The sequence below is a fragment of the Crocuta crocuta genome, unplaced genomic scaffold (genome assembly GCF_008692635.1).
Source record: "Crocuta crocuta isolate KB4526 unplaced genomic scaffold, BGI_CrCroc_1.0 scaffold102, whole genome shotgun sequence".
Taxonomy (NCBI): domain Eukaryota; kingdom Metazoa; phylum Chordata; class Mammalia; order Carnivora; family Hyaenidae; genus Crocuta; species Crocuta crocuta.
This window is the reverse complement of record NW_027530019.1, coordinates 11,327,631-11,344,069: the sequence shown is the minus strand read 5'-3', so window position 1 is coordinate 11,344,069 and position 16,439 is coordinate 11,327,631. Positions and strand designations below refer to the sequence as shown.

Here is a 16,439-nt window from a genome sequence, read left to right as displayed (position 1 = left end):
GAGTGGGCTGCCCCTTCTAGATTCACATTAGTGCAGTTCAAGTTTCAGCCCTTCCAAAATGCTTTCTGGTCATCCTTGCCTTCCCTCCTCTTTCCTTTCCTTCCTGCTTTGCACAGTTTGAAGTTGCACCCCATTGATTATTCTTGCCTGTTTCCAATTTTCTTTTCAATAAAACTCCAAGTTCTGCCTTGATGGCAAGAACTGTGGCTTGCCTTTTCTCTCTTTCCACAGAGCCTCATGGAATTCCAGGGGCACAGAAAGATCTCACTCTATCCTGGACCAGAGATGCAAATAGGGTTCATCTCCAGCATCAGCAAGGTTAACGGCGGTGGCTGCCTGGAGCCCCACCTGGGAAAGGAAGCTTCCACAGGTCCTAGAGCAGCGCATGTGCCACACACAGATATACCATCCCTCTCTTATGTTCTCTGAACTGGAAGTCTCCTCACTCAGCAGCTAGACCTAGGGGGTTCCCAAAATGCCCTATCAGCCGTTATGATCTGATTTACTTTGAGAATGTGCTAAATTAAACATACGGATTCCTAGGTTTCGATCTGAGAATCGTAAAAGCCACGTAGGAATTTGCTTTTTCTTTAGTCTCCCCAGGTGATTCTGATGATCGGCCAGATGTGTGTCCCAGGATGCTAGCCCTACCTTTTCAGTGAGGAGCCCCCCTCCCACATGCAGGTGTACCTCTTCTTCCGCCTACAGCCTCTGTCACTGATGTGTCATCTTTTCCCCCAGTTCTGCTGTGGTGCCCAATAGGACTTGAGTTCTAGGAAACCCACTGGAAGAATCCCCAAATATGGCATAAGCCCTTGGCACTATTTGTCATACGTACAAGTCAGTCCCTCAGGCGTGAAGTGTGTATGTAGTNACAGAATCTTAAACAGGCTCCAGGCTCTGAGCTGGCTGTCAGCACAGAGCCGACGCAGGGCTCGAACCCACAAACTGGGGGATCATGACCTGAGCTGAAGTTGGATGCTTAACCAACTGAGCCACCCAGGCACCCCAAGGGTAAGTCTATAATTCCCTTCTTTTTGTTTAGGCATCCTGTTTGCCTGCTCTTTTGTCATGTATGATGAGGGAAAATGTGTGCTTTATTTACTCCAGATGAAACTATTTCTGACCTGGGGGAGAGAGTCAGCACACCCCTCCACCTACTGAGGGGAGCTTGGGTGGCTCAGTCGATTAAGCATTGAAATAATACCCAGCATTCTTTTTCCTTTTTTTTTTTTTTTTTTTTGAGAGAGAGAGGAATGGAGAGAGGGAACAGAGCAAGAGAGGGAGAGAGAATCCCAAGAAGGCTTCACGCCCAGCATGGCGCCCCATGTAGGGCTCGATCCCACAACCATGAAACCATGACCTGAGCAGAAATCAAGAATCAAATGCAGGGGGCGCCTGGGTGGCTTAGTCGGTTAAGCATCCGACTTTCGCTTAGGTCATGATCTCGCGGTTCATGGGTTCGAGCCCCGCGTCGGGCTCTGTGCTGACTGCCAGCTCAGAGCCTGGAGCCTGTTTCAGTCTGTGACTCCCTCTCTCTCTGACCCTCCCCTGCTCACGCTGTCTCTCTTTCTCTCTCTCTCCTAGAAAAAAAAAAAAAAACATTAAAAAAAAAAAAAAGAATCAAATGCTTAACTGACAGCCACTCAGGCACCCCTCTTTTTCAAAAACTTTTAGCAGCTCACCAGGAAGTGGTGGCAAGCCTCTGGATCTCCAGGCCCCCAGTTTCCAAATGAGCACCCCCAACCCTGCAGAGCACCACTCTGATGACTCAGAGGTCCCCCTGAGGTGTGGAAGCCAGGTGCAGTGTTGGCCATGTGTTCATGCGGTCTAAGCATTGTATTGGGGGCTGGGAGGAACTAGAAGCAAAACCTTTTTGTCCAGAATTGAAGAAAAACTCAGAAGACCTTAACTCGGAAAAACTGTTTCTTCCTGAGGAATGAGGAGTAGATTCCAAGAAGCTCAGTGCTTGCCAGCAAAAGATAAAAGAAAAATGCTTGAAAGACACAGTTTGAGATGCACTGATTATAACTGGTGTGTTTTACAAACAGGTTTTTTACAAAACCACAACAATATTATAGAAGTGTGTAGACTAATAAAGTTGTTCTGTATAAAGTTCAGGGTATACTATTTCTCTAATAATACTTAATATTAATGAAACTGATTTGTTATGGAGTTATATTTTCTGACATCTAAAATGACGTTTGGAGCTGGGGATTTGTATAGCATGGAGATAATAAATGCTTTTACCCAAAAACTTAAATTTGAAATACATACTAAATTTTTCTGATTAAAGAATTATTTTTAGAAGCATACAATGGGGGCGCCCAGGTGGTTCAGTCAGTTAAGCGTCCGGCTTTGGCTCAGGTCACGATCTCGTGGTTCGTGAGTTTGAGCCCCACATCAGGCTGTCTGCTGTCCGCACAGAGACTGCCTCTGATCCTCTGTATGCTTCTCTCTGCCTCTCCCCTGCTGCACTCCCTCTCTCTCTCTCTTTTGAAAATAAATAAACATAAAAAAAATTTTGAAAAGCATATAATGAGGGGCGCCTGGGTGGCTTAGTCGGTTAAGCGTCCGACTTTCGCTTAGGTCATGATCTCGCGGTTCGTGGGTTCGGGCCCCGCGTCGGGCTCTGTGCTGACTGCCAGCTCAGAGCCTGGAGCCTGTTTCAGTCTGTGACTCCCTCTCTCTCTGACCCTCCCCTGCTCACGCTGTCTCTCTCTCTCTCCTAGAAATAAATAAAACATTAAAAAAAAAAATTAAAAAAAAAAAAAAAAAGAAAAGCATATAATGAATGTTAACTTTAAGAGATAAAGCATGATAACTAAGAAAAAAAAAGACTATTTGAAAAGCTTTAATATTAAAATAAAAATTTTAAAACCACACCAGTGCTCATTTTTAAAGTCACATTGTTTGTTCAACAATATCATGAGATTTTTTTTCCTTGTGAACCCAAAAGAAAAAAAAACCCAAAACTTTATTAAGTTTGTATTTTAAAAAAGGACTATAACCCTTGTACATAAAACATGTATGAAGTCATTACTGGAAGATCAAATGTTAATTAAATAAAAGTTTTCTTTATAGCCTCAGATCAAACTGCATTTTACAGGACATCATAAAGTAAACTGTTAAAAGAAGCTTCTCCCAACTCTATAGTAACTATACCTCCACCAGACAGGAAAGCCACTAATAAAACACTGTATCCTCATAACAGAACATGAACTTAAATAATAGATCTAAAGAATACACAGGATATATTAATGAAATAAAAATAATTGAAGTAATTACTTTGGTGTTTATAAATTTCATGCCATTTCAAAAAAATTCCAATTTTCTCATGAAACTTGACTGACTGATTGTATTACATGTATAGAAGACCAAAGGACCAAAAGGAGCCAAGACAATTTTGAGAAAAACCAAGATGGCGGTGGGGGTAAATCTGCCCCATCAGATACCAACATGTATTACAAATGTGGAGTCACTAAGTCAGGGTAGTACTGGCACAGGGAGTCGGCCCCATTCAAATGGAGGAAAGCTCAGGAAGGGTCCCATGAATACATGAGATCTGACACACGACACAAGGAGCAATGCGGATTTATGGAGAAAGAAGAATCAACAAGTGATACTGGGAAAGTTTGCTATCCTATGGGGAAAAAAAATTGGATTCACGTCCACATAATGCCTGAAGATATATTCTGGGTGGATTAAAGTCCTAATTGTGGAAAATGAATCTTTAAAACTTTTATAAGGATATATAGGAAGAGATTTTATGACTTAGGAGAGGGAAAGATTTCTCTAGCAAGACCCTAAAAGCACAAACCATAAAGGGAATAATGAGACACTGGATTATATTAAAACTATGCATCAAAATTTGGTAGAACTGATAAAGGATTAGTATCCAGAATCTATAAAGAGTTCCTGCAAAAGAATGTCAAGGATGAATTAATATAAAGATGGAAAAGGATCTCCAAGGATCTCTTCCTCCATGGAAGAGGAAGTCCCAATGACAAATACACTTGAAAATATGATCAGTCTCACCAAAAATCAAAGAAATGGAATCTACAACAAAATTTCGTTTAACACCCATAAAATGAGCAAAAAATTAAAATTCTGAAGACCATGTAGAGAAAAAGAAACTACGATACATTGATGGGTGCGTGTGTAAATTAATGAAATCTTTCTAGAGAATGATTTGGCAATAGTTAGGAAAGTTGAAGATACACGTACCAAATGGCCTAATAATTCCACTGCTGGGTGTGTATCTTCAAGGCTCAGAGAATCTGCAACATTTGTGCACAGGGGACTTGTACAAAACCATGTGTGCAAGAAACATTATATTCTTCTTAAGGATGTATAATAAAAGGTATACAATAAGATATACAATAAAGCTAAATAAAGTATGTAATTATATGTTATGTATTATATAATACAGTAACATGTAAGACCAAAGATATGAGTGTGATGATAAAATTCAGGATGGTGGTTCCCTCTGGGGGTGGGAAGGAAATGGGACTGGGGAGGGATCTGCAGGTGGCTTCAACTCTCTAGGTAACATTTGATTTCTGAGGCTCATTGGCGAGATCGTGCATATTCATTACACTATTCTTTATGCTTTATGCATTTTCTTATCAGGAGTTTTAGATCTTGATAATCTGAAGATTATCATAATATTTAAATACTGATTTTTATAATANAGCTAGTAAATAAAAAACAAAAATGGTTAATAATTTCCAAATAGCATTGTGCCCACCAGCAAGGATAAAATTTACAGAAAAAAATTCAAAGCAAATCCATTTTTGGCATTCATTCATTTACATAAAATCTTTCTTGGTCAAACTCCTGATACCCAGCACTAAGAAAGAGAAGAATCCTTATTCTGCTAATATATTTGATGGTTTACTTTTTATTATGAATGCTGAAGATAACCTTTTGTGTTTTAGCTGTTCCACATACTTTAAAAGAAGCGTTCACATAATTATATGTGGTAAAACAATAGTGGAAAAAATTACTAATTTTAGTATCACTTAATGTAAGATTTAACAGTTGACTTACTAAACCTTCCTTAAAGAAGCAATGTAGAAAAAAAGCATACCCTCAGTCTGGCCTTAATGGTGTTACAGTAACAGTACAGAAACATAATAGCTAATACTTAACACTTACTCTGTTCCAAAGTGTAGAGTGCTCACAACAAACCCATGAGTTAAGAACTATTCTCACTAAATCTCCCCTAAATCTCTCCCATCCCTCGAACAAATGAGAAAACTGAGGCACCGAGAGGTTAAGTAACTTGCAGAAGAACACATAGCGAGTAAGAGGCACTGAGATTAAAACCAGGGAACCTGGCTCCAGAGTCTATGCTATTAACACTATCATGAAGATAGAGAAGAAGAATGCATTCTACATTGCAGTATTGATAAAATAAAAGTTGTTCAAGCAATCTCTCTGACATCCAAACATAATGTGAAACTTTTGTTTGCCGAACTGCCTTTGCTTTGACTGCTACCTAAGCTCTTGAGAGATCCAGAAATTTCTGTTTCATGGCAATGAACTGAAGAATAGTCTGACTCAAAAAGGCAGCATCCCAAAGTAGGACACACACTGAGACACTGTGGTTCCCACTTCCTCTAACCACAGATCCCAGCCTCCCTCACCCTATAGGAAACGCACACACGACTAACTGCAAGGCTGCCCTGGTCCCACAGGTGAATATCCGCCCCGCCTTGCAAGCATAGGTGCCCTACCTGGCCGTGCAGCATGGACTCCAGCACGAGAGCCCACAGGTCCACAAAGGTCTTGGGGTGGCCTTGCTCAGCCCGCAGCTCAAGCTCCCGGTGGTAGCTCGCTAGGCGCTCTGCGGAGAAGGCCTCCAGTTTGCTCTTGGTCAGGTGCTCCCTTGTATATTTGATGGGTCCTTCAAGGCCCCTCTGTGACCACTCAGGGTCCCCGTAGAGGTGGGCCATTGCCCTGGGAGAATAAAGGGACAATATGGAGGGGGATGGAGGCCCAGCTTGGGTTGCTGCAATGACTCTCTCCCAACATGGCACTCCTGCAGCCAAGGCCCTGCCCATCTAGAGAATGTGTCTCAGGGCCTTCTCTCAGATCAGTGCTGTCCAATATGAGGTGAGCCACGTATGTAATCTGAAATTTCCTAGTAAATACATTTTGAAAAAGAGGAGGCTAAGAAAAATTAATTTTAATAATATATTTTAATTCAATATATCTAAAATGTATCATTTCAACACGTAATCAACATAAAAATTGACATAAATTTCGATTTTTCAAACTAAGACTTCAAAATCCCCATGTACTTTATAACACATCTCAGTGTGGACTTGCCACATTTCAAGTGGCCGATATCCACAGGTGACTAACGGCTACTGCATTGCATGGAACAGATCTAGACCCTACGCCCACCTTCATGGGCCTGTACTCAAGCCCTTTAAGATGGTACATGTCAACAGCTGTCACCTAACTCCTCAGAGTTGACTCTTCTTTTACTCCTTAAAGTCACATTTCAGTAAGACTCAAAGGAGTGAATGTCTAACAGTGAAAAGCCCCACCTCATCAAAGGCAGAGTGAGGTATAGGAAGGCAATGGTGTCTTCAGGCAAGATAGTATCTCTCCATCTAAATCTCTTCATCTATGCTGTTAGAGGAAGTAAGAGAAACTCTCCTAGGGAGTGTTATAAGGATTTAATGAGTTAATAACAATTAAAGAAAAAAGAGCTACCAACTTAAATTTTCTGGTACTTGTCAGACATGTTAAATGTTTTACTTGGGCCATCCCATTACAGTCCTATGGAGTATGTACTACTATTACTCTCATTTTGGAGATGAGTCAAATGAGAATCAGAAGAAATAAGTTGCCTAGGAGTGGTGTTGCAGAGACTCAACCCCAGCTAGTTCTGAATCAGCTGCCCTACATCTCTTCAGTAGCGTGGAATGGACGTCCTACAATGCCTCTCTCACGGGAGGACCTCTGTAACAGCTACTTCCTCCCTTTTGACAAAGCCACTTTTGGCACCCATCAGACCATACTGCTCACACCCACATGGCTTCGTCACAGAGAAGGTTCCTCTAGTGTCTACTCTACTCCCCTCTGGGACCTGATCAACTATGTTCTTCCAGGCCCCAGCACCCTCACCATGTAGAGCCTGAGATGCCACTGAAGTAGGTCACACAGTCCAGGATGCCCAGCTTCTGCAGGGCCAACAGGTGGCCATAGAGAGAGGTCATGGCCCGGGCACCTCCTCCTGTGGCCATGATGCCCACAACAGGGACCTGGACCACACACAAAAATAGACTGGCTTAGCAAGGACTCAGGATAGGAACTGCTTCCTGGCTCCAGGGAAGGGACCTCATGGTCAGGGCCTGATTAGAGTCAGGATTAGCACCCAGCCCCTTGCCCAGAAAGTGACAGCTCTCAGCCCCAGACAGAGTCCCAAAGGGAATGAGAAACCGAGAGCTTACCTTCCTCCCTTCCACCCTCCCCCCCCCCCCCCCCCCCCCACTGCCATATCCACTCCCGTATCTGCTGACTAGAGTGTCTTAGGGAGGGCATAGGAATCAGGTCCTTCTTTAAAGTCATTCCAAGGTATCGCACCCACATCCCCTGTATCCCCAAACCTCATCCTCCTGTAGGTCTCTGTCCAGCTGCAAGGCCTGCTTGAGAGCCTTGGCCACCACTTGCTTCCTCCTGCTCAGGAAAGCTTTCTCCTCTGCACACAGATCAAAGCCCAGGTGCATAGCCAGCTCCTTAGGGCTGAGGCAGTAGAGGATCCAAGGGTCAGGGGGCACTGCACAGCTCAGCCACTGGTGGCTGGCCAAGCCCACAATAGCTACCAAATAACCGCCCTGCTCCCAATCCCAAAGACCACCCTTTGCACAGCATTCCCCTGCCCTGTGACCACCCCTCACTGTCCCCCACAGATATGAATGTCCCTTACCAGCTCTCAGTCTTGAGCTGCAGCCTCGCTTCTGGGGCCTGAAATTAAAGCAAAAGACTGAACTAGAATGTCCTAGACCCTGAAGGGAAAGTTGGTAGCTCTCGGGGCCTGGGCATCTTTATTCTCACTGGCACTTCCCATCCAGTTGAGGCCACTCACATTTGTAGCAGGAATGTTAACGGTCACCTCCTCTCCCACGGCCAAGGACCTTAGGGGCACAGTGAGGTGCTCAGCTGACTTGCCTGAGTTGGAGCCACTGCTTTCTGACCTCTGGAGAGAAATATTCATTCATTCAACCAATCCTTACTGAGTATCTAGAGAGTGATCCAGACACAGTCCCTCTCTGATAATATAAAAATAATCACAATATTTATAATTATGATAATTACAATTACTAATTATAAAAACACTTGCTAATATTTACAGTTCTAACTGTATGAATTTATAATGAAACAGGTAATGTGTATGAATTTATAATGAAACAGGTAATGAACAGATGTTAGTAAGTGCTGTAAAGGAAAAATGTTGTAAAGGAGATAAGCAATGTGATATGATACCATAACCAAAGGTGGGCTGTGTGGGGGTCTATTGAAGATGGGGAGTCAAGGAGGGCCTCTCTGAAGAGGTGCCATTTGAGCTGAGATCTAAAAGAGGAGGAAGAGAAGGTAGAGGATCAGGCAAACTTGAAAGGAGCCAGAGGTGGAAGAGAGAAAGCACTTGGCATGTTGGAAAAGCAAGAAGAGACAACTATGGCTAGAGAATCATAAAGAGGGGATGTGTGGACCAAGATGAGGCAGCAGAGGTGGGCAAGGGCCAGGCCTTGTGGGTACAGATATAGGATTTTATTCAGGGGCTATTGAAAGATTCAATCTGACAAAGCATGCAGCCCCCATGCCCACTTTAGGCTCCTAGTGATTTCCCTGTCTGCCAAGGGCTTGGTGCCTACCTGGGGGAGGCTGGGGTCCACAACAACCAGAGCTGGCCCAAGGCTGGGAGAGCTCCAAAGCCAAGACCTACCCTCAGACGCCCACTCAATTCTGCCTCTTGGGCTGCCATGTAATGGAAGCGGAAGACAGGCGCTGTGCCCAGCGCAGATGTCTGTGTGTCTTCATATGACCCCTTCAGCACCAGCTCCAGCTCATCCTGATCTAGGGAGAAGGTGGGCAGATTAGCACAAGGGGAACAAGAGCCAGGAATCCCGGCAGGGTCCCACCGAAATTGGCAGTGTTGCTTGGACATGACCAAGGCCTAGGAGCCTGGACCATGGTAGACAGGATTCTGGAAAGAGCCCTCCCCAGCCTTCTGGGCCCCACAACCCCCAGGGTACTCCTACCTCCTGCAATACAGCCTCCTCCAGGCCAGGGGACCCTCCTGCCCAGAGGAGACCTGGTGCCCTTGTCTCATGTGGGCAAGAAGAAAGAGGCAAGCTCTGCTGCTCACCTCCTACTCTGTACAGGTTTCCAGCCACCCCTTCTAGCAGAGACCAGACCTGGTTCTGAGCAGGCCTCACCTGTGACAGTGGCTGTGCTCCCAACGCTGTCCAGTTGAACATCCAGGCATGACAGCTCTCGGGCCTAGGACAGACCACATCATGGGCAGGGGCCTCTGCAAGGCCCTCTGAACCCCTCTGTCCCAAATCCACCACATGCAGAACAGGAAGTGGGGGCCAGAGTGGGATTGGAGGCAGAAGTCCCCACTCCAGACACCTCTAATCTGCTGCAACTGCTAAGTCAGATGTTCTGGAGCAGACAGGAGAGCCCCATCTCCACTCTGCATCCCATCCCCTCAGCTTTCCTAGATTTGCCAAAAGTCAGGGATCCTTGAAGGCCACCCAAACCTCAACCACCATTCTTTCTTCTCTGTTTCTCTGGACTCAATCTGGAGAGTGTTCTACCACAACTGACCCCAAACAGTAGCGTGCAAACCACTGATCTACAGGGTGATGGAATGATCGGAGAAGCCTTTACAATGTCAGCAATGACAGTACCTCCCACCTGTCCTCCCGTTGACCTGCTGGCCAAATGAGCCCGCAGCATTCTCTGCAATGCCCGTCAGCTGACGCCCACAGCCCACCTGGCTCTTGTTACTGACCCCCTCCTGTAGACCTGCTGCCTTCATCAACCCACCCTGGTCTCCATCACTCAGATAGAAAGCAGCTGCCTAGGTATGATTTTAATGTGCATTTGTAAAAGTGATACTAGCCCATCAAACAGGCACTTGCATGACCCTGAGGGTAGATGCCTCCTTCAGTTTGGGGCTCTAGATGCCTTACCTCACCTTAGGCCCAGCCCTGCTCCCAGATCATAGCTGTGTTGCTCACCTGTGACCTTTGAGTAGAAAGCTTCTAGTGTGTTGTTTACCGCCTGTTTCTGTCCACTGCAGCTTTATGAGCTTGCTCTGTTTTAGAAGAGCTGACCAGGACTGTCCAGTGTCTCAAGGAGGAGCTGACTGACCCCCTGACCCTATCCCAGAGCTCCCGAATTGGAAGCAACCACACTGGAAATTTCCTCTGAGCCTCTGCTACTTTAGTACTAACACCCCAGCCCGGCCTGGCCTGCGTGACTTCCTCACCTTCCAAAGCTGAAAACTTAAGTCCATCACAGGTGACGAAACACTGTCAGGAACACCTGAAATTCCCCCAATACTCCCTCAGCCATCCATCCTTGGGCCAGGATGTCCTCTCAGCAGAGCCTCAAACTCCGTCTCTCCATTGTCCCTGAAGGCCCTGGACCCTCTGAGCCCCCAGCCCCTGACCACAGCCCCAGGTGACCACATAGCTGGGAGGCCAGGGGTGGTCTTACCACAAGGCCCTGTCCCTCTGTGTCCCTTCTGAACCCCCACCTCAGTTTCAGCTCTGGGGCCCCTCCCTCAGATCCCCTCACAAGCCTGAGGAGTGTGGTTACCACAAGGACGTTGTTGGTGATGAGGTTTTCTGGACGTCCTGACCTAGAAAAATCAAAACATCGGGTGCTCAGCCTGGCAAAGGTGAATCCTCCCTGCACTGGGTTGCCCCTCACAGCCCAGCCTCCAGCCTCCAGCCTCCCTAGGGCCTCCCGGGGTGATACTGATGGACCCTAAGCCCTGATACCATTCAGGATGAGGGAGGTGGCTTCTGAAGAGTGCAAGGTGAGGAGAGAGAGGGACCGTGGGGCCAAGGAAGCAGTGACTTTCCTCTAAGATCCCCTGACCCAGACTGGCAGGGGGGGGGACATGAGGGATGGAGAATCTGGGTGAAAGACACTTCCCTAAATAAAGCAGGGGGCCTGAGACACTCCCTGAGCTGTGTGATTATTACTCACGTTTTTTCCATCAGGAACTCCACATCCAACTCCTCTTGTCCCTGAAATCAAAGATGAGCATGTCACTGACATTCACACACCTTTAGAGTTGACACAGTTCTTTGATGATGCATTGTCTTGTCTCAAGCAGTCTCACAGGGATGCACAGTATAACAATTATTCCCACTTTACAGATGAGGAAATTGAGGCTTAGGGAAAGATGATCTACCTGCCCAAGTTACCCACAGCTGATAAGTCTGCAGATAACAGGTCTCCTCCCTTCTTGGCAGGGCTGAAGTGGGGGATGAGCACAGGCCTTAAGAGGCATAAGGATTCCCAGGGCCCATCTCCTGTTCCTCTTGAGGCGGACTTGACCCCAGAACCCTGCCTTCCCACTCCTTACCTGCTGGAGAAAGAGCAGAGGCCTTCATAAAGCAGGCCTGGGCACCACAGGAGATCAGAGGCTGTGAGCAGGAGTGATGGATCCCACAACTGCCCAAAGGGTTTGTAACTAACTGTGTTTTGATGGACATTAGGAAGTTCTTCATCACTGAAAACTTCCTCCCATAGGTGACCAAAATCTCTCCATGGAGTGATTCAGTCTGTAACCTAGTTAAGACTATTCCTTTCCTATTAAAGTATAAATATCTCTGGGAGGAGTTTCCATCTTTTTGTGAACAAGTCAACCCAGCAGCATCCCAAAAGATAGGAGAAACTATAACTTCCTCAGCCTGGAGTTGAGAGAGGCAAGGCCCAAAGGAGTCCCCACCCACCTGGGGACTCATTGAGAAGGTCTTCCGGAGCAGCTTGCCAGGGAGGACTTCTGAGACATCATAGAGAACCTTGAAGCAGGCATCATCCTCCGTGACTGAGTCCTCGTCATAGACGTTTAGCTCCAGAACATTCTAGGGATACGAGAACAGCGACTTAGCACATTATTTACTCATTATTGTACTTCACACCTGTTGAAACTTTACTTGATGTCCAGGGTCAGGAAAGAATATCATGCCTCCACACTTTGTACTTCAAAATAAAAATGAGAGTAAAACTTAAAAGCAGTAAAAGGAAAATTCAGCAAAGTTCCTCATCTTCCCCCTTTAATTTTTTTTTATAAAAAATAAAATCTTTCAGCATTTCCTCACCTCCAACCCTCCCCCCCCCACCCCAGCTTGCTGGTCCCCCAGGGTACCATATGTACCAGGAGTCTTCCATCCATTATCTCATTTAACCTCACAACAACCGCATCAGGAGGGGATTCTTCCTGTCTCCCTTCCGCAGACGGGCTTAGAGAGGACCAGCAACTTGCCAGAGGTCAGGCTTCCAGCCAGCTGCTGAGTTACACATTCTCTCCCACACAGCATATCCAGGCTGGGAACACACTCTTCCACAGTGTCTGTGAATGGGCCCTGGAGGAAAATGTGTTCCAAAAGAAGGATATAGCCTGTTTTTAGGAGGGTGGCCCTGGCCTTTACCTTGACCCGACTCTGGATTGGGAAACTGAAGGTCTCATTCCATACAGGATGACTGGAGTCGGTGATTGTTTTTGTTTTAAACTTTGTTCCAGGTACAGTTGGCAGCTGTAGGGTCACATAGGGGTCTGCCTCACTCACTGCCAATGTCAAGAGAACAATGTAAGAGAGAATTCCTTACACCCCCCTCCAGGGACCTCACCAGGTTCCTGCCACAACCAGCCCAGTCCAGCCACCAGGTTCTTGCCTGGGCCTTTCCCAAAGGATCTGGTCGTCTCTGCACCCCTGGAGCCCAGGAAATAGTTACTCACACAGGTCAGCCCAGCCCAGGTTCCGGGCCTCCAGGACCTTCACAGTGAGCCGCCAGCAGGCAGAGGCCTCCACCTGGAGAGAAATAACAGACTACTCAGTCCCTCCCGCCCATACTGGAGCCCACCAGTCCATGCTGAGGTTTCTCCTGAGACTCTCAGTGGTGCTGCCAGCAGCTCTGGGGCCAAACAGCCTGTGCCCACCGCTGTCCTTGGGGCTATGGTCCTGGGCTGTAGCAGCCAATGCATGGCAGGCAACCCAGGGGGTGGAATTTGTGGGACCCCCTCCCTTTAGGGACAGGATAGCACAGTGCAGTGGTAAAAGCAGGGAAAAGAGGGCCAAGGAATGGCCACCACACTGGACATGTCAGTTTGGGGTTGCCCGCCCCCAGAGAGGGCAGCCCTTTGGTGAATCATGTGACTGTGCTGCTCGGTACCCCCCAACCCCATCCCTTTGGACGGGACGTGGGACTCGACACCAGGGAGGCTGGGCCCTGGGAAGTTCAGTCATCTGTGACAGCCATGGGTACTCACCCTCTCTTGAGTGTGAAATAGGGAACACCTAGGGCATGAGGCCATTACCGTGAACAAGAGGCCATTGTGAACTAAGGCACTGGGGAGGCCACATCAGCCCACAGACAAGCCCAATGAGGAGGAAGAAAGAACTGAGCGGGCACAAGCTCACAGGGGTAAAAGGAGCAGAGGTGGCAAAGGAAAAGCAGAAGGCAAGTAGGGTGCACCACGTCCTGCTGGGGACAGGGCACATGAGAGCTATCCTCACACTCCTACTGCTGAAGTCCTTGCCACTGCCTAGACCCCAGGGGCCTGGGGTGTCTGCTCTTGAGGCCTGGCTATGGAGCTGTTTCTGGGCACCCTGCACAAGTTTCTTACAGCAAGTCCCTGCAAGCTGAGGCAGAGGTGACATTGTGCTTGCATGATGGATATTCAGCCTCGCGTGTCCGGAGACAGTGCTGTGATGACCCAAGGAGCCTTCCTGCTTTGTGCCCTCCCACCACCAGTCCCCTCTGTGCCTGTGAGCCAGAAGTCTCCTCCCACGAACCCATCTCGGCTCTGCACAGGCACTGCCTGCTGGGGGCTGGCTCAGTGTCCACAGACAAGCTCTCTATTCCCATAGAGAAACTTAAAGGACAATGGGCTACAGCAGAGCCGCTCAGGGCCAGTGCCCTGTGGGTCCCAACATCACTTTCCTATGCCTTCATGCTGAGTGTCTTTGTCATTCCGGTCAGCTTTCTGGNCCCCCTGTAAATTATACTTGTTTCTCCCTTCTTGGGCTTAATTCCAGTGACACCAGCAACGCTTTGCTGTTCTACCTTCCCAGGACTTTGCTTCTTTGCAAAAGCATGCAACTTTCCCACACTGCCCTGTGGATATCTAGACAGTAGAATTTCATAGATTTATTTTAGACCACTATGAATATTGAACTAATTAACAGGATTCTCCTGAGGGCACTGGGGCTTCCCCTTCCCTGTTGAAATGTCCTCCCATCTGAAATCCTGACTTAATCGATGACTGACCCTGGATGCTTGTGGCAGCTTCTCAAGCAAGGTCCCCCACCCCAACTTCCTGGAGGATCCTGGGAGTACTTCCCTGCTCTGCTCAAAGTGTCAGCCACTGTTTCTCCCTATGCAGGGACCCCAGGGCGTCCTCCAGCTTCCCTGTGGAGAGACTCAAGTGCTGACCCCTGCTCATCACAGGGGGTATGACCAAGGGAGTCTGAGGGGGTTGGAGACCCCACACAGGGGTCAGGAGTATCTGTGACCACGGGGTCTTCACCAGGAGGAGAAAAATGAGCAGGCTGCCTTTCCCCCAGCTGGCACCCAGTGATCTGTGTGGTAGAGGAGGTTGGAGAGACAGGGTTGGAAACTTCAGGTACAGCCTCAGGAGCCAGGTCTCCTGAGTCATGCTGAGAGGATGCTTCCTGATCTCACAGCAGGCACGTCCCAGAGCAAGTCCTGGATGCCCAGCCTGTCCTGCCAGCCCAGCTCCCGCTGCCAGGGCAGGCTCCAGTCCCCTCTTCCAGCAGGAAAAGAGGTTGGCTGAGGCCACTGCTGAGGCTGCCCCAGGAGCCGATTTGAAGGCTGAGGGCTAAGGGTCTGGTCTTGGGGACTCAGCCAGTCCCAACAACATGAGCTGCAGGAAAGGTGCTTTCAGGCATGTGGTCAGACTCAAGCTCCCAGAGCCACTGCATCTTGGGCTCCAGCTTTGCCCCTGGGCTGGGCCTAGAGCAGGCAGAGGGTAACAGGAAAAGGATGCCCTGCTTTCTCCAGGGAGATGAGGATGAAGACAGATACTTCAGACACTTCTCCAGCTGGAGGCTGTGGGCTCAGAGGCCCAGTTTCTCAAAGGGAGGAGCAGATTGAGTCAGGGCTGTCCAGACCTTCCACCACCAGTTCCTGCAGCCTTGGGTTCTTCCCAGCCCCCCATCAGGGCGTTTCCACTAAGGTCCACTTGAAGGGGGTGATCCTCTAGACCTGAGACTGACGTGGGCTGGGACAGCAGGTGTCATCCGTCAATGGGGGAGGGGGGACTCTCTATATTCCCCCAAATTGCCTGGTACCTGTCCTGAGCCAGGCAGATCTGCTGTAGAAACACCAGTCTGGAGCTGTTTGACTGGATCTGACTCAGGCCTGGGTCCCAGGGCCAAGGTTCCATCTGAAGAATGAGGCAAATGCCTCAGGACAGTGAGCGTAGCACACTTAGCTCCTGTCATGGCCACTGCCTGGGGCCCCAGGGGAGACCTGAGCAGCCCGTCCCTCTGGCCTTCATCCACAGCAGAGGATGAGAAATCTGGGCTAAGGGGAAGCATGTGAAAGGAGTGGGGCTAGTGCTTTATAGACCGCTTTGGCCTGGTTGCAGCCTCATCTCTTGGGCCCAGGAAGTAACTGGCCGTTGATGGGGAACTGGCCTGGCAAAGCTCTTGAGACATACAGGGTGGTCCCTTGGCCCCAGCCACTTCCAGGAAGTTCACTACCTGCAGTGGTGAACTATGGGCCTGGGGGGTTATCCTTTGGTGACATGCTGCCACTACGTTCTCTGATGCAGCCTGTGAGTTTTTGCAGGAAGGAGGGTAAGATGCTCTAAGGGGGCTGCTGGCTGATCACTCACAGTGGAGAGGGCAGGCTCCGGTCTCCCAGGCCCTCTACTTCTATGAGAGCTGATCATCCATCCACCCCCACCCACTCCCCCTCCCCAAGCACAGAACCTCTTACTTTCTGCTTCCCACCTTTGGCCTCTGCCTAGGCAGAGACCCCAGCTCTGGGACCCAGGGCTTCCCCAGAATCACCTTGGTTTTAGCTGTGTCAGGCTTCTCAGAATGCACCCTGGCCCCAGGCCCTGCCCTGAGCGATGCCCAAGGGCTTGTCAATACTGTTACCTGGTGAGGATGGCCAGGTGGTCCCCTAGTTGTCAATCTTTCCAT

The 16,439-nt window shown here is 48.3% G+C and overlaps 1 protein-coding gene and 1 long non-coding RNA gene across 2 annotated transcripts in view; one reads left to right on the top strand and one right to left on the bottom strand.

Moving 5' to 3' along the window:
- Nucleotides 1-523, top strand: part of LOC144231942 (uncharacterized) — a 7,982-nt gene extending 7,459 nt beyond the window's left edge. Inside the window, exon 3 of the long non-coding RNA XR_013335251.1 lies at nucleotides 232-523. This is a non-coding gene — a long non-coding RNA (uncharacterized LOC144231942). The remainder of the gene's footprint in view (nucleotides 1-231) is intronic.
- The window catches only part of PLA2G4D (phospholipase A2 group IVD), a 21,097-nt gene extending 4,658 nt beyond the window's left edge, over nucleotides 1-16,439 (bottom strand). Inside the window, exons 1-13 of the mRNA XM_077764606.1 lie at nucleotides 16,395-16,439; nucleotides 13,004-13,076; nucleotides 12,696-12,832; nucleotides 11,997-12,128; nucleotides 11,245-11,285; nucleotides 10,849-10,891; nucleotides 9,456-9,519; nucleotides 8,963-9,093; nucleotides 8,105-8,215; nucleotides 7,946-7,983; nucleotides 7,626-7,761; nucleotides 7,144-7,280; nucleotides 5,742-5,964 (exon numbers count right to left, since the gene is read on the bottom strand). Of these exons, the coding sequence (XP_077620732.1) occupies nucleotides 5,742-5,964; nucleotides 7,144-7,280; nucleotides 7,626-7,761; nucleotides 7,946-7,983; nucleotides 8,105-8,215; nucleotides 8,963-9,093; nucleotides 9,456-9,519; nucleotides 10,849-10,891; nucleotides 11,245-11,285; nucleotides 11,997-12,128; nucleotides 12,696-12,832; nucleotides 13,004-13,076; nucleotides 16,395-16,439 (1,311 nt within the window). The remainder of the gene's footprint in view (nucleotides 1-5,741; nucleotides 5,965-7,143; nucleotides 7,281-7,625; nucleotides 7,762-7,945; nucleotides 7,984-8,104; nucleotides 8,216-8,962; nucleotides 9,094-9,455; nucleotides 9,520-10,848; nucleotides 10,892-11,244; nucleotides 11,286-11,996; nucleotides 12,129-12,695; nucleotides 12,833-13,003; nucleotides 13,077-16,394) is intronic.